Source organism: Cervus canadensis, chromosome 19, assembly GCF_019320065.1.
Source record: "Cervus canadensis isolate Bull #8, Minnesota chromosome 19, ASM1932006v1, whole genome shotgun sequence".
Classification (NCBI taxonomy): domain Eukaryota; kingdom Metazoa; phylum Chordata; class Mammalia; order Artiodactyla; family Cervidae; genus Cervus; species Cervus canadensis.
In genome coordinates, this window is record NC_057404.1 from 55,853,432 (window position 1) to 55,880,430 (window position 26,999).

The 26,999-nt window shown below is 37.3% G+C and overlaps 1 protein-coding gene across 1 annotated transcript in view; it reads left to right on the plus strand.

The window, feature by feature from the left end:
• The first annotated feature begins 396 nt into the window (after window positions 1-396).
• The window catches only part of METTL14 (methyltransferase 14, N6-adenosine-methyltransferase subunit), a 39,845-nt gene continuing 13,242 nt past the window's right edge, over window positions 397-26,999 (plus strand). The window contains exons 1-8 of the mRNA XM_043438502.1: window positions 397-619; window positions 4,954-5,042; window positions 5,695-5,782; window positions 7,088-7,168; window positions 7,518-7,605; window positions 20,820-20,910; window positions 22,338-22,479; window positions 26,378-26,470. Coding sequence (XP_043294437.1) covers window positions 554-619; window positions 4,954-5,042; window positions 5,695-5,782; window positions 7,088-7,168; window positions 7,518-7,605; window positions 20,820-20,910; window positions 22,338-22,479; window positions 26,378-26,470 — 738 coding nt within the window. The 5' untranslated portion in view covers window positions 397-553. The remainder of the gene's footprint in view (window positions 620-4,953; window positions 5,043-5,694; window positions 5,783-7,087; window positions 7,169-7,517; window positions 7,606-20,819; window positions 20,911-22,337; window positions 22,480-26,377; window positions 26,471-26,999) is intronic.

The window sequence follows — 26,999 nt, forward strand, 5'->3', positions numbered from 1 at the left end:
CGGTGATTAACTAGCCAAGGCCATTCAGCTAGTAAGTCCCAGGTTTAAACCCGGCAATCCAACTCGAGTTGTGCTTTTAGCAAAAAACCTGGTATCCAGCAATTTTCAAAACGTCAGCACTGGCAACTGGGGAATTACTGGAAAAGGGAATCGACAATACGGCCCACAACTCGGAAACAGTGCTAACAGACCTAGGAAGCCTGCAGTCCCAGGAGAGCACAGTGAGAGGCCATGCCACTTGCCCGCGCCACTCTGAAAGCCCGCGCTCTCGGAAGGGCGGACACCTTCCGTGACGCCCCCGGCGCCGCAGGACACTCATTGGGCCTCTGCTAAATGGCGTCAAATCGCGGCGTCAGGGAAGAGGCGGGACTTCCGGGCCCCGTGGCGCAAAGTTCCGGCCGCGCCGGATATACCTACTGAGGAGAGGGTATTGGGTACCGGCCTCCTGAAGCGGCTGGAAAATTTTGTGTTCCACAGATTCCGAAGAGAAATTGGGACAAGGATTCACCCGCTAATTGCCAAGTTTCCGAGGTAGTGGAAAACAAGTCGGGACATGGACAGCCGCTTGCAGGAGATCCGGGAGCGGCAGAAGTTACGTCGACAGCTTCTCGCGCAGCAGGTCCGCGGCCCAGGGAGGGGTCGCGAATGCGCGTGCGCGGCGTTCCTCGTCCCTTTCTCCCGGCTCTTCCGTCTCCTCACCTGCCACCCGCCAGCCCTTTCTGGTCTCGAGACTTAAATCCCAGGACCTACCTACCTGTGTTCCCCGAATCGTTCCCCTTTCATGTTGTGGTCCTTGTGGTGGTGCTAAACCGACCGCCACGCCTGGTCTTCAGCATCGTGTATGGATTGCCCGTCAGGTGTCTGGCATCTTCAGTGATGAGGATACAAAACTTTGGTGTTTTGTGTATAAACTTTCGCAGTTCACGCGAGGAAAGGCGACTCGTTAGCCCCTAAATTTCTGTTCACTTTGTAAATAGTCGTTTGTGTCTTGCTTTTCTCGTATCAGCACCTGATTCATGAGATTGTGGCTTCATTGTGAAATAGGTTTACAGTTTTGTTTTTTTTTTCCCCTGACATAATATCTAAAGACCGCATTGGAAGTAGCCTGAGTGTAAATTTTAGGTTCTGCATCATGGGTGTTGCAGTCGACTGTGCTGTGTACGGTATCCTCGTCATTACCCACAGCTAAATGTTTGAATTTATCAGTCACAACAAATCTCTGAAAGAGGTAGCATTATCTTCACATAATGAAACACAAGCGCCGGTGGTTAACTGATCCCCCACCCCCCGCCCCCGAGTCTTAACTGCTAGGCCAATAAGTTGAACCCAGGTTTGTCTCTCCAAAGCTTGTCTTCACTGCTTCTTGTGTGTAAGTTGACAGGTGCTGATTAGTAGAGTACCCATGCAGAAAATGGAGATGCACACCTTTGCTTCAAGTCAGGTTGTGTTTTCCTTTCTACCCCTCGGGTCAGTAAAAGTGATGGGGGAAATGCTCATAAGCTTTAATGAGGAATCTTAATAGTTATTCGAAAATAGTTACTTTTTCTGTGATAAGTCTTGCTTTTAGTAAATGAAAATCAAAGATATAGCTTCTTTTATGACATGATGAAAAGATTTATGGCATAGAGTTTAAAATGTCGGTGTTTAGGGACTTCTCTGTTGGTCTAGTGGTTAGGACTCTGCGATTTCATGGCTGTGGCCTGGGTTCAATCCCTGGTCTGGGAACTAAGATCCCTTAAGCCCCGTGGTGTAAGCCAAAAAAAAAAAAGAACAAAACTGGATGTTTGGAATCAGATCTGTTTTGTGCCTCTGACATGATTTTTTTGACAGACAGATATCTTTTTCAAGACTTCTTTATCCCAGTTGCTTTTATCATGTTATGTTTGAAAATGTCCAGTGGCTCTTTTTTACAACCAAGTAAGATTTTTACACTTTTAAGTTTTGAAATCAGACCTATATTTGACTCAAAATACATACATAAACAGTTATTTCTTGAATGTCTTACTATGTACCAGGAACTCTTGTAGATGTTGGTAATTCAGCTGTGAATAATAGGTTATCCTACCTTTAGAGAATTTACATAGTGTACAGCATTTAATAATGGCTGCCATTTATTATGGAGAAGGCAGTGGTACCCCACTGCAGTACTCTTGCCTGGAAAATCCCATGGACGGAGGAGCCTGGTAGGCTGCAGTCCAAGGGGTCTCTAAGAGTCGGACACGACTGAGCGACTTCCCTTTCACTTTTCACTTTCATGCATTGGAGAAGGAAATGGCAACCCACTCCAGTGTTCTTGCCAGGAGAATCCCAGAGACAGGGGAGACTGGTGGGCTGCCGTCTATGGAATCGCACAGAGTCGGACACGACTGAAGCGACAGCAGCAGCAGCTGTCCCTTGTATGTGTCAAAGGACTTGACAGACTTTTACGTATGTTATATTTTATCATACAAGTCAGATGCTATCTGGATCTTATAGATCAAAAAAATAAAGCTCAAAGAATTTACCTTACAGGCTGAAGGTGACAAAACTTAAGTTTGCCAGCTTCAGTCTTAGGCCTTTCTGTGCTCTTTCCAATACACCTGGCTCCCTGGTTGGTATAACTGGTTAGAAACCATTCCATCTGGGTGAGGATGGCCAATATCGTCAATGGTAGATTTCCACTTTATCAGCAGCCTTTTTTTCACTTACTACGTGAACAAGACAGACTGGTTGCTCTCCAGAAAGTTATTTGTGTAATATAATAGACTTTATAACTTTCAAGAAGTGTCCTTTCTTTCTGATTTCTGTCTGTCCTTTATGGCACAGCCCAGGTCAGAGCTTTGTGATGGAACTCGGTCTGGGACGCCCTGGTTTAGGCTTTCCTTGCTCTGTGCGTCCCTTGTCCTGAGTGTTGAGTCCACGACTGCACATCACTAACTCATACGGACAGTTCCAGTTGGGTTAATCTTCTGCCCTAACTCCTTTTCTTACCCAAAGCTAGTTTTTAATAAGCTTTTGTTGATTCATGAACTTCAAACTAGAGCACAACTCAATGTATGTAATTTGCTTGATTTGCTTTTGGCTGCTGGGTATATCAGATGCAGTGTATAGGCAGTGTATGATTGTGGCCATTGATGCTGCCACCAGTAATTTACACCTGCTCTTTAACTTGTAGCTTTGTTTTTAAAAATTAATATACTTCCAAAGGATACCAAATTGTCATAATTATTCAAATAATATATTTAGTGCTACCACAGTGGAAATGGCAGCCCACTCCAGTATTCTTGCTTGGAGAATTCCATGGGCAGAGTAGCCTTGTGGGCTACATTCAAGGAGGAATCACAAAGAATTGGACAAATGCACACACCCACACACATAGCCACACCCACCCACCCACAATGGAAAGTCTGTTTACACACACACACACACACCCACCCACCCACACACAATAGAAAGTCTAATTACTCCAGTCATTCCACAATTAAAAAAAAAAAATGTTGGAACACAAGACGAATATGTATGTAAGCACAATTTGATTTAAAGCGTTTGTCTTATAAAACATCGTATTCTAATTTAGGCCTTGGCAAGAAATCTAATTGGTTTATTCATGTATTTATTAATGAGCATCTATTATAAGTCAGACTTTTTAATAGCTCCTGAACATATAGATATCAACAGGGCAGAGTTTTTCCTCAGTGAGCTAACAATTCAGTGGGGGGAGAAGTAGACAAAAGTAAACATAAAATTATTGAGGTGTACAAATATAAAATATAAAATAATATAAATAGTGAATAAACAAAAGTAAAACAAAATTAGTTTGCATTTTGATCTGAATGAGAAAATGAGGAGGTAAGAAAAAAATGGAAGGAGACTACCTATTCTGTCTCTAGTGTTCATGGAAGAACTCTCTGAGAAAGTGACTTGTGTTTATCTGAGAACTGAAGGGAGTGGAGTCAGTCGCTTTAATGGGAAGAAGGTTAAAAAGCATTTCCCCTACAGGAAGTAGATGTGTTTTCTGATGAAACAGAGTAGCGGTCAGGAAAATTTTATGGAAGAGTTAAAATATCAGAACAGTTAATAATATTGGAAGAGATGTATCATTGGAGAAACCTTAGGGGAGTCATGGAATAGTCTAAAGAGGCAGTGGGAATTAATATAATTGTTTAATAAAGGCTGGGCTCTAGTATTGTATGCTTTCTCACCTGTTTTGAGCTTAAGGACTATTTAATGCAGACTTCCTCATGCTCTTCTTGTGCTTAAAAATATTAAGTGATTCCTCATGGCCTATAAATTGCTTTCTATACCTTTGGTTTGGTTTTTAATTTTTTCATGAATTGATGCCACAGTTTGTAGCCAGACTTATCTCAACTAGGGATTTGTTTACGTTTGCATTTTGCAAAATTTCCCCAACTGCCAGCCATAATTTGCATAACTATTTTTCAGGTATTTGGAAAGTTTAGTATTGTGCCTGTAATCATTATATAAAGACTTGGCTTGAATAAAACCAAATAGGTCTTTATTACAGTATGGGATAAATAAAGTATAGCACATGAAGTATATGTACTATATAGAAGAAATAAGGTATGGTATGTAGATGGATGAAAGTGTTTAACATAATGCCTATCAAACTATGAACACTGTTAGCTGCTTTTTTTTTTCTTTTGTTACTACTGCTAAATCATGTTTTATTATTTACTTTAAAAGAAGATTGGCTCAAGTTAATTGTTTTGATTTCAGTATAACTTAAAGCATAAAATACTTTTCAGCTGTCGAAATCATTCTTAAATAATGTGGTTTTGTTTCAAGGTACTTTCCCTTTTTCCTGCAAGGTAAATAGTCCATTTGCTTGCTACTATAGTTAGGGATATTTCTTTCTTTCTTTTTTTTTTTTTAATATTTGATGTATTAAATACTGCTACAAATGGCTAGAAAGGATGTTCAGAGCATTGTGTTCTGATTTTTGCCTTTTCTCAGTTGGGAGCTGAAAGTGCCGACAGCATTGGTGCTGTGTTAAATAGCAAAGATGAGCAGAGGGAAATTGCTGAAACAAGAGAAACTTGCAGGTCAGTAGAATAATTGCCCTTTATAAGTGATATGTTAATATTTGCAAAAGGATCATTGCTTTAATAAACAGTAATCTTAGGCATCAAGTATGTTGTTATGATAAGCATCAGCATACCAATTTGGAAAACATTGATTTTTATTGTCTATGAATTACGAAATGCTTATTTTCTGAATATAAGTAAGTTCTCATTTATGAGCTAGTTAGAAAATGGAATGTTAGACTGAGAATTAGCTTATGTACCATATATAATTTTATTTTAAAAATCCTTATTTTAAAAAAAAGTACTTTATCCTAAAAGTGGTACTCATTTGATAGTTCATAAAGCATTTAGAATTTTTCAGTATTGTAGTTACCAGTTAGAACATCAGTTTCACTCAAGACAGATTAGAATGATATGTAATGTAGAAATTTCTCTTTGCCATACATACCTTATAAAAACTTATTTTCTCATTTGGTTGCTTTCTAAAAAATAAAGGACAAAGTTACTAATCAGGTTGTGATACTTTTAAAATTTATAAACTGAGTGAATGGATACTGTTTAGTTAGGAAATTTTGCCTTGTTCTGTCTCTGTAAAACTGTTCTTTAATATTAATGGATACATGTATACATCTTATGTATTTGTGAGTGATATTTCAGTTTTAATTTTCAGGGCTTCCTACGATACCGCTGCTCCAAACGCAAAACGTAAGTATCAGGATGAAGGAGAGACAGATGAAGACAAGATGGAAGAATATAAGGCAAGTAGAGAATGGGACAGTGTTTTGGTCAAGAAAAAAAATAAGTCCTTACAATCTGTAGAGTCTTATCTAGGAAAACAAATTTGACAAAAGTTGAATTTTGACAAAACACTGAATAATGTCAGTAGCATATATGTCACCATTTATATCAATTTACTCATTTTAATAGAAGAGGTATGTGGATTAAATCAGGTGATGTATATAAAACACTAAGCGCCATGCCTAGTAAGCTCTAGACAACAACATTCTTAAATAAGAGCAAGGAGGTAGATGTACCAGAAACGTTGGATAATTGCATCAATTTTCAGGAGGCTGCACTACTATCTTTTATGAGTTATGTTATTCCATCTTAACAATATAGGGTAGTGCAGTTAAAATATTTTGAGAATCCATGGGCTAGATAACAGTGTAGAAGCATTTCTAACAGAGGCCCAAGGTAAAAAACCCAACTTATGAACTTATAGTTGCATTCTTTAGGTGAAAAAAAAGTAAAGGGCAAAAAACCTATCTCCACCTTTTCAAATTAATTGTCATGCAGCTATATTTAACAGAAGAGAATAAATAGTTCAGTAAATCTCTAAGTATAATTACCTAATTTCATAAAAACTATGTTGTGTGTTGGGCTTCCCTGGTGGCTTAGTGTAAAGAATGTGCCTGCCAGTGCAGGAGACATAAGAGATGTGGGTTCAATCCCTGGGTTTGAAAGATCCCCTGGAGGGGGAAATGGCAACCCACTCCAGTATTCTTGCCTAGGAAATCCCGTGGACAGAGGGGCCTGGCAGGCTACAGTCCATGAGGTCATAAAGAGTTGGACACAACTTAGTGAAACAACAATATTGTGTGTTGGTTGCATTTGATATATCCTAATATATAACTTAAATATTTGTGACTATGTTAGATTAAAGCATATACAGTTCCTAATATTTTAACATTTTTGACCTATAAAATAGCGATTTCTTTCAGTTTGCTCTAGTAGAAGTAAAATTGCCCTATTGGTGGGCCTGTCTTTCATGATTTAAGCATCTAATAATTTCAAGTATTATATCTAAGGTAAATCTAGACAACTTAGTCAACAAAATTAGTAGTTATAGACAGTTATTATTGAGAGTGAAAAGGAAATTTTTATTATAAACATAGCTAGTTACAGGTAATGATGAGAAAGCAAAGACTTCAATGTTTGAGTTTAATGGTAATTTGAAAAATTTATGTCTTAGGGAAATAAAATATTTATGAGTCTTAATACTTACAATATAATACATAAGATTCCTCTTAAACATAAAATATACTTAATCTTCCTTTTTTAAGGATGAATTAGAAATGCAACAGGAGGAAGAGAATTTGCCATATGAAGAAGAGATTTATAAAGATTCTAGTACTTTTCTTAAGGTAAATAATTTTCAAATCTTTAACTTTTCATGTTTCAGCTCTGTGCCTGAAAAAATTTTAAATACTTATTTATGTTCAAGACTTTTTTTCAGTTATTGAGGGATCATTATTATTATAAAATAAAATATCATTTAAAATTATTCATGAAGTGTTTTTCTTATGCTTGGCTATTAATGTTTGTAGATAACTAAATTGTAAACTATCATTTTAGTAGTGATGTTTTTTATTTTTTAAATCTATCAGTTAGCTTATATTTTGCTTGGCCTCATAATAATAAAAAAAAAGCTCCAAGTTAATGTATCTGCCACCAGAGTGAAATCTATTAATTTAATTTTGACTTTTTCTTTAGGGAACACAGAGTTTAAATCCCCATAATGATTACTGCCAACATTTTGTAGACACTGGACATAGACCCCAGAATTTCATCAGGGATGTAGGTATGTCTGATTTGTTGGGAATATGCAATTGCTGGCTGTCGATGACATGCATGTAATTTATCCATTTTGTGGTTTATTTCTAACAAAATTACTTTTTCCTGGCTTGGCTTCCCCTTTCCATTCATAGTACTTTTTGTACACTCTCTTTTTCCATCAAGCAGTGTTGCTTTTTTCCTTCTTCCTTCCTTTCCTTCATTTTGTTTCTGTGATTATCCCTCATTTTTATTTTGCCTTTATTTATTCCTTCTTTGATGCTCTTCCTTTCTTTAGGTAAATCTGATTTTTTGACCTATGTCATTTTCCTTTCCTCTAAGAATTTTTTTTTACATTTCTTGCAAGATAGGCCGGCTAGCAACAAATTCCCTCAGTTTTTGTTTCTCTGGGAAAGTGTTTATTTCTCCTTTACTTTTGAAAGATTAATTTTGTAAAGTACAGAATTCTGGATTGGTGCTTTCTTTCTTTCAGTACTTTAAATATTTTACTTCACTCTCTTTTTGCTTGCTTTTTTCTGAGAAGTTGGATATAATTCTTAACTTTCTTCCACAGTAGTTTTTTTTTTTCCTGGTTTCTTTCAGGAATTTTATTTTCTATAGCTTGAAAATGATATGTGTAGGTATAGTTGAGTTTTTCTTTTTTTTTGATATGTATCCTGTTTGGTATTCTCTGAGCTTCCTATATCTGGGGTTTGATGTCTGACATTAATTTGTGAAATGTTTAGTCATTATTTTATTTGTTTATTTTTGACTTCTTCAGATCTTAGTTGTGGCATGTGAGCTCACTGTTGTGGCTCAGTAGTTGTGGCACATGGACTTAGTTGTCCTGCTGCAGGTGGGGTCTTAGTTCCCCAATCGGGGATCGAACTGTCATCCCCTGCATTGCAGGTTGTATTCTTAACGGCTGGACCACCAGGGAAGTCCCCCCAGTTATTATTGATTCAGATATTTCTTCTCTTCCTCTGTTTTTTTTCTTCTTCTGGTATTTCCATTATACCTTTTGTAGTTATCTTAATGTTCCTTGGATAGTCTTTTTTCACCGCCCGCCCCCCCCCCCCCCCCCCCAATTTTTGTTCTCTTTACTTTTCAGTTTTTGAGATTTCTGTTGAGATATCCTCAAGCTTAGATTCTTTCCTCAGCTTGTTCGGTCTACCAGTATGCTCGTCAGAGGCAGTATCCCTGCATTTTTAAAAGCAGCTTGATCATATGGCAGTTCTATTTCCAGTTTTTTAAGAAATCTCCACACTGTTTTCCATAGTGGCTGTACTAGTTTGCATTCCCAGCAACAGTGTAAGAGGGTTCCCTTTTCTCCACACCTTCTCCAGTCTTTATTGCTTGTAGACTTTGGATAGCAGCCATCCTGACTGGCGTGTAATGGTACCTCATTGTGGTTTTGATTTGCATTTCTCTAATAATGAGTGATGTTGAGCATCTTTTCATGTGTTTGTTAGCCATCTGTATGTCTTCTTTGGAGAAATCTCTGTTTAGTTCTTTGGCACATTTTTTGATTGGGTCATTTATTTTTCTGGAATTGAGCTTCAGGAGTTGCTTTTATATTTTTGAGATTAATCCTTTGCTGTTTCTTCATTTGCTATTATTTTCTCCCAATCTGAGGGCTGTCTTTTCACTTTGCTTATAGTTTCCTTTGTTGTGCAAAAGCTTTTAAGTTTAATTAGGTCCCATTTGTTTATTTTTGCTTTTATTTCCAGTATTCGGGAGGTGGGTCATAGAGGATCCTGCTGTGATTTATGTCGGAGAGTGTTTTGCCTGTGTTCTCCTCTAGGAGTTTTATAGTTTCTGGTCTTACTTTTAGATCTTTAATCCATTTTGAGTTTATTTTTGTGTATGGTGTTAGAAGGTATTCTAGTTTCATTCTTTTACAAGTGGTTGACCAATTTTCCCAGCACCACTTGTTAAAGAGGTTGTCTTTTTTGCATTGTATATCCTTGCCTCCTTTGTCTAAGATAAGGTGTCTATAGGTGTGTGGATTTATCTCTGGGCTTTCAATTCTGTTCCATTGATCTATATTTCTGTCTTTGTGCCAGTACCATACTGTCTTGATGACTGTGGCTTTGTAGTAGAGCCTGAAGTCAGGCAGGTTGGTTCCTCCAGTTCCATTCTTCTTTCTCAAGATTGCTTTGGCTATTCGAGGTGCCATATGACCCAGCAATACCACTCCTGGGCATACACACCGAGGAAACTAGATCTGAAAGAGACACGTGCACCCCAGTGTTCATCGCAGCACTGTTTATAATTGCCAGGACATGGAAGCAACCTAGATATCCATCAGCAGATGAATGGATAAGGAAGCTATGGTACATATACACAATGGACTATTACTCAGCCATTAAAAAGAATTCATTTGAATCAGTTCTAATGAGATGGATGAAACTGGAGCCCATTATACAGAGTAAAGTAAGCCAGAAAAATAAAGACCAGTACAGTATACAAATGCATATATATGGAATTTAAAAAGATGGTAACGATAACCCAATATGCACAACAGAAAAAGAGACACAGATGTACAGAACAGACTTTGGGACTCTGTGGGAGAAGGCGAGGGTGGGATATTCTGAGAGAACAGCATTGAAGCAAGTATAGTATCTAGGGTGAAATAGACCGCCAGCCCAGGTTGGATGCATGAGACGAGTGCTCGGGGCTGGTGCACTGGGATGACCGAGAGGGATGGGATGGGGAGGGAGGCAGGAGGGGGGATTGGGATGGGGAACACATGTGAATCCATGGCTGATTCATGTCAATGTATGGCAGAAACCACTGCAATGTTGTGGCGTGTCTAGCCTCCAACTAATAAAAATAAGTGAAAAAAAAAAAAATAATGAATCTAGTCCAAAAAAAATAAAAGCAGCTTGATTAAGATAATTCATGTACTATACAATTCACCCATTTAAAGAATATAATTTAATTTTTTAAAGTATCTACAGGTTTGTGCAACCATTGCCACCATCTAATTTTAGACCTTTTTTTAAAATTGAGGTATATTTGACTTAAAATATTATATAAGTTTTAGGTGTACAAATAGTGGTTCACAATTTTTAAAGTTTGCACTTCATTTATAGTTAATATAAAATATTGGCTATATTCTCTCTGCTGAACATTATGCTTGTAACTTATTTATTATATGTAAAGAAATTTGTATTTCTTAATCCCCTCCCCCATTTTGCTCTCCCTCTTCTATCCCCACTGATAACCACTAATTTGTTTTCTGCATCTTTTTGTTGCATTCACTAGGTTGCTCTTTATTGTTTAGATTTGACATGAGTGATAATATATGGTATTTGTCTTTCTGACTTATTTCACTAAGCATAATATCCTCCATGTTGTTGCAAATGGTGAAAAAAATAATCACTTTTTTAATGGCTGAGTAGTACTCCATTGGATATGTATATATACTACATCTTTATCCTTTCACGTGTTGATGGGCACTTAGGTCGCTTCCATATCCTGGCTGTTGTAAACAGTGCTAAGAACATTGGGTGCATGCGTCTTTTTGAATTAGTGTTTTTGTCTTCTTCAGATATATACCTGGAGAAGGCAGTGGCACCCCACTCCAGCACTCTTGCCTGGAAAATCCCATGGACGGAGGAGCCTGGTAGGCTGCAGTCCATGGGGTCGCTAAGAGTTGGACACGACTGAGCAACTTCACTTCCACTTTTCACTTTCATGCATTGGAGAAGGAAATGGCAACCCACTCCAGTGTCCTTGCCTGGAGAATCCCAGGGATGGGGGAGCCTGGTGGGCTGCCGTCTATGGGGTCGCACAGGGTCGGACACGACTGAAGCGACTTAGCAGCAGCAGATATATACCCTGGAGTGGAATTTCTGTATTCATATAGTTACTTCTGTTTTTAGTTTTTTGAGAAAACACTATAGTAGTTCCATACTGTTTTCCACAGTTGCTGCACCAGTTTACATTCCTACCAACAATATCACGCATCCTTAGAACATTTTTATCTCCCCTAAAGAAACTCAGAACTCGATCATTAGCAGTCAGTTCCCATTCCTTCACACACAGCTGCCCCACCCCCACCAGCCTTAAGTGACCATTCATTGACTCCTAATCAGTTTGCCTATTCTAGACTTTTCATATGATTGGACTCATACAATATGTGATTTTGTGACTGGGCTTTTCTCACTTAACATAATGTTTTCAGGGGCCATTGATGTTAGCAGTGTGTAGTACTTTGTTTCTTTTTATTGCCAAATAATATTCCATTGTAAGTGCATCCCACATTTTGTTTATCTATTAATTTGGATTGTTTCCACTTTCTGACTTGAAAACTCTCCTGCTGTGAATGTTCATTTAGAGTTTTTGTGTGGATGTATGCTCTCATTTCTCTTGGGTGTATGCCTGGGAGAGAATCACTGGGTCATGTGATAGTTCTACATTTAACTTCTTGAGGAACTGCAAATCTGTTTTTCAGAGCAGCTGTACTGTATACATTTCTACTAACAATATGTGAGGGTTCCAACAATATTTCACGTATCATTGACACTTTCTATTGTCTGTCTTTATAATTATAGCTATACTAGTGATTATGAAGTAGTATTTCATTGTGGTTTTGATCTGCATTTCCCTAGTGACTAATGATATTAAAAATCTTTTCCTATGCTTATTTTTCCATTTAAATACCTATTTTGGAGAAATGTCTGAAAGCTTTTTTTTTTTTGTATTTGACTTTTTATTATTTTATTGAAAGAGTTCTTTGTATATTCTCAGTGTAAGTCCTTTATCAGATGTGTGATTTGCAAATATTTTCTCCCATTCTGTGGGTTATCTTTTCACTTTTTTGATGGCACCATTTGCCACACAAAAATTTTATTTTGATGTAATCCAATATACTTTTTCTTTTTTTGCTTGTAAGCAACATGTAGAAACTGGTTTTAATGTTTTCATGGTCACAATTTAGATGTAGTACAAAAAGTTATAATAATGGTGAGATAGGCCAGTTACAGAATGACAAAAATGCACACACTTAAAGAGGTACTTAAAATATCAGTAGTACATATATAAATACATACACTTTTATGAGCTACCTAAAATAGTGATTCTCATAGAAGAAGAGAATACAGCAGTGGTTGTCAGAGGCTGGAGAGAGAAGAAAATGAGAAGTTGTTGTGCGTTGGCATAAAGTTTCAGTTATGCAAGATAAATTAATTCTGTAGATCTTGTTGTTCAGTTGCTCAGTCATGTCTGACTCTGTGACTCCATGGACCGCAGCTTGCAAGGCTTCCCTGTCCTTCACTGTCTCCTGGAATTTGCTCAAACTTATGCCCATTGACTTGGTGATGCCATCCAACTATCTCAACCTCTGCTGCCCCTTTCTCCTCCTGCGGTCAGTCTTTCCCACCATCACTTTTCCAGTGAGTCGGCTCTTTGCATCAGGTGGCCAGAGTATTAAGAGCTTCAGCTTTAGCATCAGTCCTTCCAATGAATATTCAGGGTTAATTTCCTTTAGGATTGACTGGTTTGATCTCCTTGCTGTCCAAGGGATCCCAAGAGTCTTTTTCATCACCACATTTCAGAAGCATCAATTCTTCAACACTCAGGCTTTAATAGGGCAACTCTCATAGCCCTACATGTCTACTGGAAAAACCATAACTTTGACTGTATGGACCTTTGTCAGCAAAGTGATATCTCTGCTTTTTAATACACTGTCTAGGTTTGTAATAGTTTACAGCCTGGAAAATAAAGCCTATCACTGTTTCCATTTTTTTCCCCCATCTATTTGCCATGAAGTGATGGGACAGATGCCATTATCATAGTTTTTTGAATGTTGAGTTTTAAGTCAGCTTTTTCACTCTCCTCTTTCACCTTCTTCAAGAGACTCTTTAGTTCCTCTTTGCTTTCTGCCATTGGAGTGGTGTCATCTGCATATCTGAGATTATTGATATTTCTCCTGGCAATCTTGATTTCAGCTTGTGATTCAACCAGCTCCTCATTTCCCATGATATACTCTGTATATAAGTTAAATAAGCAGGGCGACAATATACAGCCATGACATACTCTTTTTGCAATTTGGAACCAGGCTGTTGTGCCATGTCCTGTTCTAAATGTTGCTTCTTGACCTGTATACAGGTTTCTCAGGAGGCAGGTAAGGTGGTCTGGTAGTCCCATCTCTTGAAGAATTTTCCAGTTTCTTGTGATCCACACAGTCAAAAGCTTTAGTGTAGTCAATGAAGCAGAAGTAGATATTTTTCTGAAATTCCCTTGCTTTTTCTATGATCCAAAGGATGTTGGCAATGTGATCTCTGGTTCCTCTGCCTTTTGTAAATACAGCTTGTCCATTACGAAATCTGGAAGTTCTCAATTCGTGTACTGCTGAAGCCTAGCTTGAAGGATTTTGAGCATTACCTTGCTAGTATGTGAAATGAGTGTAATTGTGCGGTAGTTTGGCATTCTTTGGCATTACCCTTCTTTGGGATTGGAATGAAAACTGACCTTTTCCAGTCCTGTGGCCACTCCTGAGTTTTCCAAATTTGCTGGCATATCATCTTTTAGAATGTGAAATAGCTCAGCTGGAATTCCATCACCTCTACTAGCTTTGTTCATATTAATGTTTCCTAATGCCCACTTGACTTCATAGTCCAGGAGGTCTGGCTATAGGTGAGAGATCACACCATCATGGTTACCCGGGTCATTGAGACCTTTTTTATAAAGTTCTTCTGTGTATTTTTGCCACTTCTTTTTATATCTCTTCTGCTTCTGTTTCATACCGTTTCTGTTCTTTATTGTGCCCATCTTTGCATGAAATGTTCCCTTGGTAGCTCTTTGAAGAGATCTCTAGTCTTTCCCATTCTGTTGTTTTCCTCTATTTCTCCTCGTTGATCACTGAGGAAGGCTTTCTTATCTCTCCTTGTTATTCTTTGGGACTCTGCATTCAGATGGGTATATCTTTCCTTTTCTCCTTTGCCTTTCACTTCTCTTCTTTTCTCAGCTATTTGTAAAGCCTCCTCAGACAACCATTTTACCTTGTTTTATTTCCTAGGAATGATTTTGGTCACTACCTCCTATACAATGTTTTGAACTGCTTCCGTAGTTCTTCAGGCACACTCTTATCAGATCTAATCCCTTGAATCTATTTGTCACTTCCGCTGTATAATCATAATGGATTTGATTTGGGTCATACCTGAATGGCCTAGTGGTCTTCCCTGCTTTCTTCAGTTTAAGTCTGCATTTTGCAATAAGGAGTTCATGATCTGAGCCGCAGTCAGCTCCCGGTCTTGTTTTTGCTCACTGTGTAGAGTTTCTCCATCTTTGGCTGTAAAGAGCTGCTCCATCTTCTCCATCTGGTGATGTCCATGTGTAGAGCTCTCTCTTGTGTTGTTGGAAGAGGGTGTTTGTTATGACCAGTATGTTCTCTTGGCGAAAGTCTGTTAGCCTTTGCCTTGCTTCATTCTGCACTTCAAGGCCAGACTTGTCTGTTAACTCTTGACTTCCTACTTTGCATTCCAGGCCCCTGTGATGAAAAGATTCTTTAGGTCTGCTGTATAGCAAATTGTCTATACTCAGCAATACTGCTGACCATAGTCAGCGATACTTCAAAAAATTTAAGAGGGCATATTTTATCTTACTTAAAGATACTTGTTGAGTCGCCAAGTTGTGTCTGATTCTCTGTGACCCCATGGACTGCATCACGCCAGGCTTTGCTATCCCTCACCCTCTTCCAAAGTTTGTCCAAGTCATGTCCATTGAATTAGTGATGCCATCCAACCATCATCCTCTTGCCCTCTTCTCCTGCTTTCAATCTTTCCCAGCATCAGGGTCTTTTCTAATGAGTCAGCTCTTTGCATCAGGTGGCCAAAGGATTGGAACTACAGCTTTAGCATCAGTCCTTCCAAAGAGTGTTCATGGTTGATTTCCTTTAAGATCTGATTTGGTTTGATCTCCTTGCTTTCCAAGGGACTTTCAAGAGTCTTCTCCAGCACCAGTTCAACAGCATCACTTCTTTGCTGTTCAGCCTTCTTTATGGTACAGTTTTCACATCCGTACATGACTACTGGAAAGATCGTAGCTTTGATTGACTATACGGACCTTTGTTGGCCAAGTGATGTCTTTGCTTTTTAACACACTGTCTAGGTTTGCTGTAGCTTTCCTGCCAAGAAGCCGTCATCTTCCTTCCCTGCCAAGAAGCAGTTGTCTTCTAATTTTATGGCTGTAGTCACCATCCATGGTCATTTTAAAGCCCAAGAAAAGAAAATTTGTCATTGCTTTTCCCTTTCCCCCTTCTCTTTGCCCTGAAGTGACGGGAATGGATGTCATGAGCTTGGTTTTTTTAATGTTAAGTTTTAAGCCAGCTTTTTCACTCTCCTCTTTCACCCTCATCAAGAGGCTCTTCAGTTCCTCTTCATGCTCTGCCATTAGAATGGTATCATCTGCATATCTGAAGTTGTTGATATTTCTCCTGGCAATCTTGATTCCAGCTTGTAACTCATCCAGCCTAGTATTTCCATGATGTACTTTGTATATAAGTTAAATAAACAGGGTTGACAATACCAGCCTTGTCTTACTCCTTTCTCAATCCTGAATCAGTCAGTTGTTCCCTGTAGGGCTCTCACTGTTGCTTCTTGACCTGCATACAGGTTTCTCAGGAGATAGGTAATATGGTCTGATAGTCTCATCTCTTTAATCTTCCACAGTTTGTTATGATCCACACAGTTAAAGGCTTTAGCATAGTCAGTGAAACAGAGGTAGATGTTTTTCTGGAATTCCCTTGCTTGCTCTGTGATTCAGTGAAGGTTGGCAATGTGTTCTCTGGTTCCTCTGCCTTTTCTGAATGCAGCTTGCTTGTTGAACTTCTGGAAGTTCTTGGTTCACGTAATGCTGAAGCCTGCCTTGGAGGATTTTGAACATAGCCTTACTAGCATGGGAGATGAGTGCAGTTGTCCATTGGTTTGAACGTTCTTTAGTACTGACCTTCTTGGGAGTTACGATGAGGATTGATCTTTTCCAGTCCTGTGATCACTGCTGGATTCTCCAAATTTGCTGACTTAATGAGTGCAGTGCTTTAATAACATCATCTTTTAGAATTTTAAATAGCTCTGCTGGAATTTCATCACCTCCACTAGCTTTATTGGCAGCAGTGCTTCCTAACACCCACTTGATTTCACACTCCAGGATGTCCGACTCTGAATGAGAGACTACACCATCGTGGTTATCCAGGTCATTAAGATCTTTTTTGTACAGTTCTTCTGTGTATTTTTTCCATCTTTTCTTGATCTCTTCTGCTTCAATTAGGTCTTTACTGTTTCTGTCCTTTATTGTGCCCATCTTTGGATGAAATGTTCCTTTGGTATTTCCAATTTTCTTGAAGAGATCTCTAGCCTTAGGCTTTCTGTTGTCCTCTATTTCTCTGTACTGTTCATTGAAGAAGACCTTCTGGTCTTGCTGTTTTCTGGAAATCTGCATTTAGTTGGGTGAACCTTTCCATTTCACCCATTCTCTTTGCTCCTCTCCTTTCCCCAGCTGTTTGTGAAGCCTCCTCAGGCAGCCACGTGCCTTCTTGCGTTTTCTTCGTTGGGGTGCTGTTTGCTGCCTCCTGTACAGTGTTGTAGACCTCTGTCCATAGTTCTCCAGGCCCTCTGCTCACTGGATCTAATCATTTGAGTGTTTGTCACCTCCGCTGATATTCGTAGGGAATTTGATTTGAGTCTTACCTGACTGGCCTAGTAGTTGTCCCCGCTTTCTTTCTTTTAGGCTTGAATTTTGCTATGAGGAGCTGATGATCTGTGCCACAGTCAGCTCCAGGTCTTGTTTTTGTTGACTCTATACAGTTTCTCCATCTTCAGCTATGAAGAATGTAATCGATCTGATTTCAGTAGTGACCATTTGGTGATGTCCATATGTAAAGTCATCTCTTGTGTTGTTATAAAAGGGTGTTTGCTCTGACAAGTGTATTTTCTTTGCAAAATTCTGTCAACCATTGCCCTGCTTCATTTTGTACTCCAAGGCCAAACTTGCCTGTTACTCCAAGTATCTCTTGAGTTCGTACTTTGCATTCCAGTCCCTTATGATGAATCAGTTCAGTCCAGTCACTCAGTCAGGTCTGACTGTTTGTGACCCCATGGACTGCAGCACGCCAAGCTCCCCTGTCCTTTGCCAACTCCCCGAGCTTGCTCAAACTTTTGTCCATTTAGTCGGTGATGCCATCCAACCATCTTATCCCCTGTCGTCCCCTTCTCCTCCCACCTTCAATCTTTCCAGCATCAGGGTCTTTTCAAATGAGTCAGTTCTTCACAACAGGAGGCCAAAGTATTGAAGTTTCAGCTTCAGCATCAGTCTTCCCAATGAATATTCAGGACTGATTTCCTTTAGGATTGATTGGTTTGACCTCCTTGCAGTCCAGGGGACTCTCAAGAGTCTTCTCCAACACCACAGTTCAGGAGCATCAATTCTTTGGCACTCGGCTTTCTTTGTGATGAATAGGACATCTTTTTTTGGTGTTCTAGAAGACTTCTAGGTCTTCATAGAACTGATTAGCTTCTTCAGCATTGGTGGTTGGGGCATAGACTGGATTACTGTGATGTAGAATAGTTTGCCTTGAAAACGAACTGAAATCGTTTTGTTATTTTTAAGGTTGCACCCAAGTACTGCATTTCAGACTCTTTTGTTGATTATAAAGATTACTCCATTTCTTCTAAGGGATTCTTTTTTTTTTTAATTTATTTTTTTTATTGAAGGATAATTGCTTTACAGAATTTTGTTGTTTTCTCTCAAACCTCAATATAAATCAGCCATAGGTATACACATGTCCCCTCCCTTTTGAGCGTCCTTCCCATCTCCCTCCCAATCACATCCCTCTAGGTTAATACAGAGCCCCTGTTTGAGTTTCCTGAGCCATACAGCAAATTCCCCTTGCCTATCTGTTTTACGTATGGTAATGTAAATTTCCATGTTACTCTCTCCATACATCTCACCCTCTCCTCCCCTCCCACCATGTCCATAAGACTTCTCTGTCTGTTTTTCCTTTGCTGCCCTATAAGTAAATTCTTCAGTACCATTTTTCCAGATTCTGTGTTAGAATACAATATTTATCTTTCCCTTTCTGACTCACCTCACTCTGTATAATAGGGTCTACATTCATCCATCTCATCAGAACTGACTCAAATGCATTCCTTTTAATGGCTGAGTAATATTCCATTGTGCATATGTAGCACAAATTCTTTATCCATTCATCTGTCGCTGGGTATCTAGGTTGCTTCCCTTGGGGATTCTTGTCCACAGTAGTAGGTCCAATGATCATCTGAATTAATTTCACCCATTCCCATTCATTTTAGTTCATGGATTCCTGAGATGTCGATGTTTACTCTTGTCATCTCCTGCTTGACCATGTCCAATGTACCTTGATTCATGAATCTGACATTCCAGGTTCCTATGCAGTGCTATTCTTTAAAACACCCGATTTTACTTATATCACCAGACACATCCACAACTGAGTGTTGTTTCTGCTTTAGCCCAGCTGCTTCATTCTTTCTGGAGCTATTAGTAGTTGTACTCTGCTCTTCCCCAGTAGCATATTGGACACCTTCCAACCTGAGTGGCTCATCTTTCAGTGTCACATCTTTTTGCCTTTTTATACAGTTCATGGAGTTCTCAAGGCTTGTATACTGGTGTGGTTTGCCATTCTCTCCTCCAGTGGATCACGTTTTGTCCAAACCCTCCACTATGACCCGTCTGTCTTGGGTGGCCCTTCACAGCATGGCTCATAGCTTCATTGAGTTATGCAAGCCCGTCGTTCGCCATGGCAAGGCAGTGATCCATGAAGGGGTCTTACTGCACATACACACGCCAAAACTGGAGGAACACAAACTTCTGAAGGTTATTAATATGTCTTACCTTGATTGTGGTTATGGTTTCACAGCTATGTGCATATGTTAAAACTCATCAGATTGCATCCATTAAATATAAGTTTATAAGGTTTTTGTTTATCAATTATACTTCAGTAAAGCTTTTTTTAAGGATATAAGTAATATAGCCAGATTTCATTATTGGCCTTTCTGCTTTTAAGACGTTTATTTCTCTGAGGCAAAGAAAATGTACGTAGGAAACTATTATGAATTGAGAAAAAGTTGTAGCTCTGTTTTGTAGGTGATTGAGAGCTGACTACTGTGATTGAAACCCGAATATAATAAAATCTTCAAACTTGTTTCATTTGAAATTTGATCTCTAACCACTGATTAAGCACTGTTTACAAAATCTTTCATTTTTTTAATTTTTGATATTAGGGTTGTGAAAATGTACTTTTGGTTTTTAACGTAAGATGATTATGATTCTTGTAAGGCAGAATGATAAAGTAAAATAAAATCGTTTAGGAATCTTTGATATTCAAGGCCCTACTTACCCTTACAGTTGTTTAAACAGGCATTATGCTGTTTTCCCTGCAATCTCTTCTGAGGTTCAAAGATTTAAATATTTTTGAGGACATGGAAACAATGAGGCTCCTGCTTTTAACCTTTCTGGGACTTTGAGGTGTTTTTGAAGATCCTAAGCTTGAAAATATATATGAGGATTTGGTTTATAATATGTGGAGATGTGAGATCTTTAAAACTATAAATACTGATATAGGATATGTTCTTACAGAAAATGACTTGTCTTGGAGTTGGTAGTGCACTTTAGATAAGTAATCAGAGTGAGTGAGGTGAAAGCTAATTGACTAATAGGGACTCATTATCTCCCTGCCTAGATTTGTTCTGGGATTGTGTCCATAATTTAAGCCATTTAAAATCGTCAGTAGTAAGGATAACAAATCTTCATTTTCTCTTCTGGATAACTGTCAAACTAAGGGAAAACTGAACAGTCACTAGATCTTTGGGAGAGTTGTTTTTTGTTGTTGGTGTTGTTTTTTAGTAAAAAAAAAAAAAAAGCATGAATAAAAAAAAATTTCTTTTCTTGAGAACAGAATGTCTAAACTTGATACTTTAAGCAGATTATGTAATGAGTTTGAAAAATTAAATGGTTAATTGACTTAAACCATCTGGCCTTTAAAACCCCTAGGTGTTTGCCTACATGTGAAACTAGGGTCATTAGGTATAAAATGTGTATATGAAGTATTTAAAAATACTCAGAACTAACTTTTTTTACAAAGGATGTGAGAATGATAAGTTGGTTGTGTCTTGTTTTGTTTTCCTGAGCAGGCTCATCACCTTTGAATTCACTGATACTCAATTGTATTGAAATTTGGAATTTACTATTTTTCCTCCCCAGGTTTGGCCGACAGATTTGAAGAATACCCTAAACTGCGGGAGCTCATCAGACTGAAGGATGAGTTAATAGCTAAATCCAACACTCCTCCTATGTAAGTGGAGTTTTTGTTCCCAACTCAGGCTTAAAATTTTTGTTCCCAACTCAGACTAATATTTTACATTTTGTAATGTAACCTTTCTGAAGTTTGAAAAAAATTCAGCACCTTTGAAAGGTTAACACACTCTTTCTTCTTTAATAGTGAAATGTATTAGTTTGAAAGTCTGGTACTGAGTACACAGTAGGTTGTCATTTTATTTGTTTTCAGTTTACTAGATAATTTAGAGTGTCTTTAAGTATTTTTTCTTAGAAAATCTTTTTTGTTGTATTCTTAACTATCTTTAAATGTTTTTAAATATATTTCCTTCGCAAAAATTACTTACTGAAGAAAGTTAGAAAACTTGAGAGAAAATAAGAAAATGAAAGTTAAATTATAACTTGGCATCTAGGGATACTATTCTTAACATTTTGGAATACAAAAATTCATTTTAACCTTTGCTAACAGAATAATGTTTCCTTCAAAAAATGTGTATAATCCTTAAAATTGGAGACTCTTTAGCTTACTTTGAACATTTTGTACATTTAACAGTTTGCTAAAATGTATACTATTATTAGAAAACCACAGAGATGACTGAGTTTGTGAAAAAAATTTTAACAGGATATTATTTATCATATTTAGAAATATTTTACATTTAAAGTATCTTATGCATGCATGCATGCTAAGTTGCTTCAGTTGTGTCCAACTCTTTGCAACCCTATGGACTGTAGCCCTTCAGGCTCCTCTGTCCATGGGATTATGTGGGCAAGAATACTGGAGTGGGTTGCCATGCCCTCCTCCAGGGAATCTTCCCGACCCAGGGATTGAACCTGGGTCTTCTGCATTGCAGGTGAATTCTTAACCACTGAGCCACTGGGGAGGCCCCAAAGTGTTTTATATTTATATTTGAAATACCTTCATACTGTGTAGAAATAACCATTAAATAAAGGCTAGTAGTAATTTATACTAAGTGGCTGGAAAGGACTGTTAATATAAACACTTGCTAACAAACAAACTAGCAAAAGAAAATTATGTCTATCTTTAGAAACTTTTTTAGATGGAGGAATTTAAAACAATTTTTCTAAAGGACAATTGCAGGAAAAATAATGTGATATTCCTCGAAGTATTATGATGATAATGGAAAGGGACTCAGACAGTCACATCTCACATCTAAGTATGGATTTTCAGTATAAAAAATGAGAGAGGTTTATACTCAGGATATTCCTGTGGGATCATGGTTTTGCTTTGCAGTATGATTCTATCCATGTCCTCAGGAAGAACAGTGATAGATAGTTTTACTGTCTATACTGAGGAGAGAGATTCCTCCATAAAAAGGTATTTAGTTATTAGCTCATGATGACTTTGAAATAGTATTAGGAAATATTTAAGAAACTTTTTTTCATTACCATCTGTAATCTCTTACTTTTTATGCTTTAATCAAATAGGTACTTACAAGCAGATATAGAAGCCTTTGACATCAGAGAACTGACACCCAAATTTGATGTGATTCTTCTTGAACCACCTTTAGAAGAATATTACAGAGAGACCGGCATCACTGCTAATGAAAAATGCTGGACTTGGGATGATGTATGATGAAACTTTCTGCATTGTAATGAATTATTTATTTTTCAAATGAATATATCTTTAATTGATCAGAGAGTAATATTATAAATACTGTTTTAGGAATTATAAATATAGATTATAGTATATATTATGGCTGAAAATCTAAGGTGCAGCAACAAACATTATAATATCTTTGGTCTTTCTTTTTGAGGCAGAAGTTGAGCAGGGAATAAGTAAGTTGTCTATAGAAGCCTTAAAATTCCAATCTTAAGAGTCCTTGAATGTATAGCTAGAAATAAGTCTAAAAACAGATTGAATGGTTGATAGCTTTCTGTATTTGGTTAGTTTCAGTGAATGTCAGAGTATTCACACACACATATATGTATTAGCATAATTTTTACTCTTTAAAGAATTTACAGTATAATAGATTTTAAAAATATATAATCTCAGTCTTATATAGTTACAGTAAAGTTCTGTTTTCCTAATTAAACAAACTGATAGCTTCAGTGAGTTACATAAAGTAATCTGTTTTTACTGGTAGTAACAAAAATAGCAAATATATATTTATTGAGTACCACTCTGTACTAGGCAACTAGGTACTAGAGATTCAAAGATGAATGAGACTTAGTATTTGGCCTTAAGGAGCACAGAGGTGAATGGGATAAGCAGTGACCTAAACAGATAATTGCAGTATCATTTTGTTAGTTCAATAATAGAGGACTGCATAAGGTGATCTGAACAAAAACCTGATCAAGTTGAGGAAGCTGGGGGACATAAAGAGGAGGTGATGCGTGTACAGATTAGCTAGAATTAGCCGCTGAGAATGGGCAAGCTGAAGGAACAGCAAGAGCAGGAGGCAAAGAGATGAGAATGGAGGTCTGTATGTATGTTGATTGTGTTGAAACACAGATGGAGACAGTCTAGAGATTCTGTCTTCTTAGAAGCTTGGACTTTTATCGTGAAGGCATTAAGGAATCTTTGAAGGGCTTTAACCAGTTTAGTAAAATGGTCTAATTAGTGTGTGGAGAAGGATGGTCCAGAGAAAATGAAGACTGGAGAGGGAAGAGCAGGTAGCAGACTGTTGGAGTAGTCTGGTTAGGAGATAAAGGATCCCTGAATTAGGGTAATGGTAGTAAGGATAGAAAGGTGATAAATTCAGAAATGTTTTGTAGGTATTTCTTGTGAGATCTAGTGATTGGGATGAGGGAAAGAGGTAAGGATGCTTGGAAGTTTGAGACTTGGGATAAGTGCGTTCAGTTATCACCAGCTGAAAGTCAGTTTAAGGAGAGGAGCAGGGTTAGAGGGATTAGGATTATGCTGAATGTGTTGATTAGAGGTGTATGAGAGACATTCAAGTGAAGGTTGTAACAGGAGTATGCAACGTAACAGAAAGATCTGGCCATCTCAAAAGACAGATTTTAAAGGGTTAGCATATTAAACCTATGAGAATAAATGAATGTATATTCATTTGAGATAGTATCTCAATTAGGATACAATGTGAATTTACAGTAAAGCCTCAGGGAACTTATATTTAAGAGGCAAATAGAAAAGATGTGAAAAGAATGGGTCACAGATGAATGAGGTGAATCAAGACAGTTTGAATGTCATGGAAGCCAAGGGAATAGAGAGCTTCCCTAGTTGAGGAGCATGTGATCAAAAGCGTTGAACACAGAAGAGAGGTAGGGAAAGCAGTGGACGGAAACTCTGTAAACTGCTATTTCACAGGAAGTTGCTTTAAATCCTTGCATATCCCCTTCTGAGTTAATAGTCATTACTATTGTTAGTATTCCTTACTCTTCAATATATAACTTCAGTTTTTCTTCCTTGAAACTTTTCTTTTTAGCTTCAATACCTCTGTCACATTTATTTACATTTTTATTTTGCAAGTTTTTCCTGTCCTCTGATAAGTATAATCTGTGTTTATTGTTGAAACACAGAAATATATAGTATCCCCAAAATTTAAGGTTACAGATGTAGTGCTGTTGATATTTAGGGCTGAGAGGTTTTCCAGATAGATTGCACAAATTAATATTTGTTCTGATGGTGTTTAAGAAATGTCTATTTTTCCTCATTAAAATTGATATAGAAAATAATCTTTCAATTTAGGCAAAAGAAACTTGAAAAATTAATCTTATTATGTCTATAATTAGTAGTTAGATTGAACTTTATTTTCTCTGGCCCATCTCTAAGATTTGGTCAGTGAAATCCAAGAGTTTAAATTTTATATGATAAACTAATAGAGTTTTTGAAATAAAGAAATTCCATTTTATATGCGTATTGAAAAGTTTGTCTGGAGCCCTAAGAACTCTAAGCTTTAGAACTTAACCTTTATGTAGTAATGACCTAAAGAAAGTGCCAATAGCTAAATATAAATTAAAAAAGTATTTGAGTTTCTCAGGTATTCTTTTTCATGTTAAAGTCAGTAGAGATCAGTGTGTTTTAGTTAAGAATATAAGCACTTACTTAAAATACAAATATTTAGTATTTATAATTGTAACATCAAGAGTTATTTGCTTAATGTTCTTCACTGGGTGCCATCACTTACCTTAGCTATGCCATGTATAATATGTGTGTAGGAATGTGTGTAGGAATATATGTGTGTGTCTGTGCATATTAATGTTTATTCATATTCTTATGAGACTATTAGATCAGGCGTTATATCAAGATAAAGTTGGAAGTGTAAAACTGAACAGGTTTATGCCTATTGTAGTTTATTTTCACTATCACCCTCAAATAATGTTTCTTTTACTTAGATAAGTTATAGGTGATGCAGTTATGATGCATTCAGGTAAAAGTTAAGGAACTTCCCTTGTAGTCCAGTGGTTAGGACTCTGTACTTCCTCTGTGGGGAATGTGGGTTCCATCCTTGGTTGGGAAAGTTCCACACGCCCGTGAGGTGTGGTCAAAGAAAAAAATAAAGGAAAAAAAATTTTTTCTAAGTTAAACTTTTCTTAATATATCTAACTAATAAGTATTAGCTTGAGCCATGGTCTGTGAAACTTGTTAGCTGTAATAGGAAGCAGTAGAATAAGAATACCATATTAAATGATTGCTTTTGTAGTCATTTATACACATTTATGGTAGTCCCCAAATTTAGAAATTTAATTATTAAAGAACTTTTTTTTTAATTGTCATACTCAACACATACAAAGCCAACAATTATAGCCTATTTTTTTTTACATTTCAGACCGAAAGTGATCATTACAATGAAATGTGTATATTGATTTATTTTATTTAGAACTGTTCTACTGGAAACCATGTCCTCCACAAACATTTGTAGTTATGTTTTATTTTAAGTTTGCCCCTAACTTTGGGGTAATTTAATCCTTTTCTTTTTCAGTTTCTTTTTCTGTAAGTGGTAACAGGTTGCTCTGAAGCTATACCTTATAAAATTCCATAATTCTATAAATATGGTTTTCTATAAACTTTTCATATAAAATCAAGTGTATGTATGTGCATGTGTTCATCTGTGTTGTATTAATACAGGGGAAAAAAAACCCTTAAGAACAAGCTTTAAGGATAAAATTTATTTTCCATTGTATTTCCTAATGAAAATTAGTACATTTAAAGAGCACATATACTATAAGTGAAAAGGAAAGTGAAGTTGCTCAGTCGTGTCCGACTCTTTACGACCCCATGGACTGTAGCCTACCAGGCTCCTCCATCCATGGGATTTTCCAGGCAAGGGTACTGGAGTGGGTTGCCATTTCCTTCTCCAGGGGATCTTCCTGACCCAGGGATCGTACCCAGGTCTCCCACATTGCAAGCAGACATTTTACCATCTGAGCCACCAGTTAAGCATATATTATAAGTATATAAACATATACTATAAGTCCTGATAAATCTCAGTGCTTGTTCTTTTGGATTTAGAATGAGTGGGAAACAAGATGCTTCTCTGCTATACTGTTTTGGCTTCTTCCAGATTATGAAGTTAGAAATCGATGAGATTGCAGCGCCTCGATCATTTATTTTCCTCTGGTGTGGTTCTGGGGAAGGATTGGACCTTGGAAGAGTGGTAAGATGGCGTTTTTTTTAAGTGTTTTTTTAAAATTCATAAGAAACAAATAACAGTATTTTGTATAAGAAATTTGAAGATTAATGTTAAATTGTTCTTCATTTCTTACATAGTACTCAAATATTCAGAAAGAAAAACTGTTTTAAAAAGAATATGTAAAAAATTTTAAAAATTAAAAAAAAATAAAAAGAATATGTAAAAGACAGTACCCCTTAGTCAGTTAACTAGCTTTTACGATAAAAAATCAAACTACAATTTACTACAACTGCAAGAAGAGAACAGTTTAGAGATTTGAAATTGAATTGCAGCTCAAAAACGGGAGGCTTACTGTTGTATACTGTCCATTATTAGTAGCTAAAATGTATTCTTCTGAGTAGTCTTAACTCATGAATTCCAAGTGGAAGCCAAATCGAGTTGGATAAATAACACAGCATCTAGAACACATAGTTTGAAGGGATGAGTGAGAGTGAGAAAGAAGTTTATCATCTCAGTTTATTTTAGGTACCTTATGTTTATCATATTCAGAACT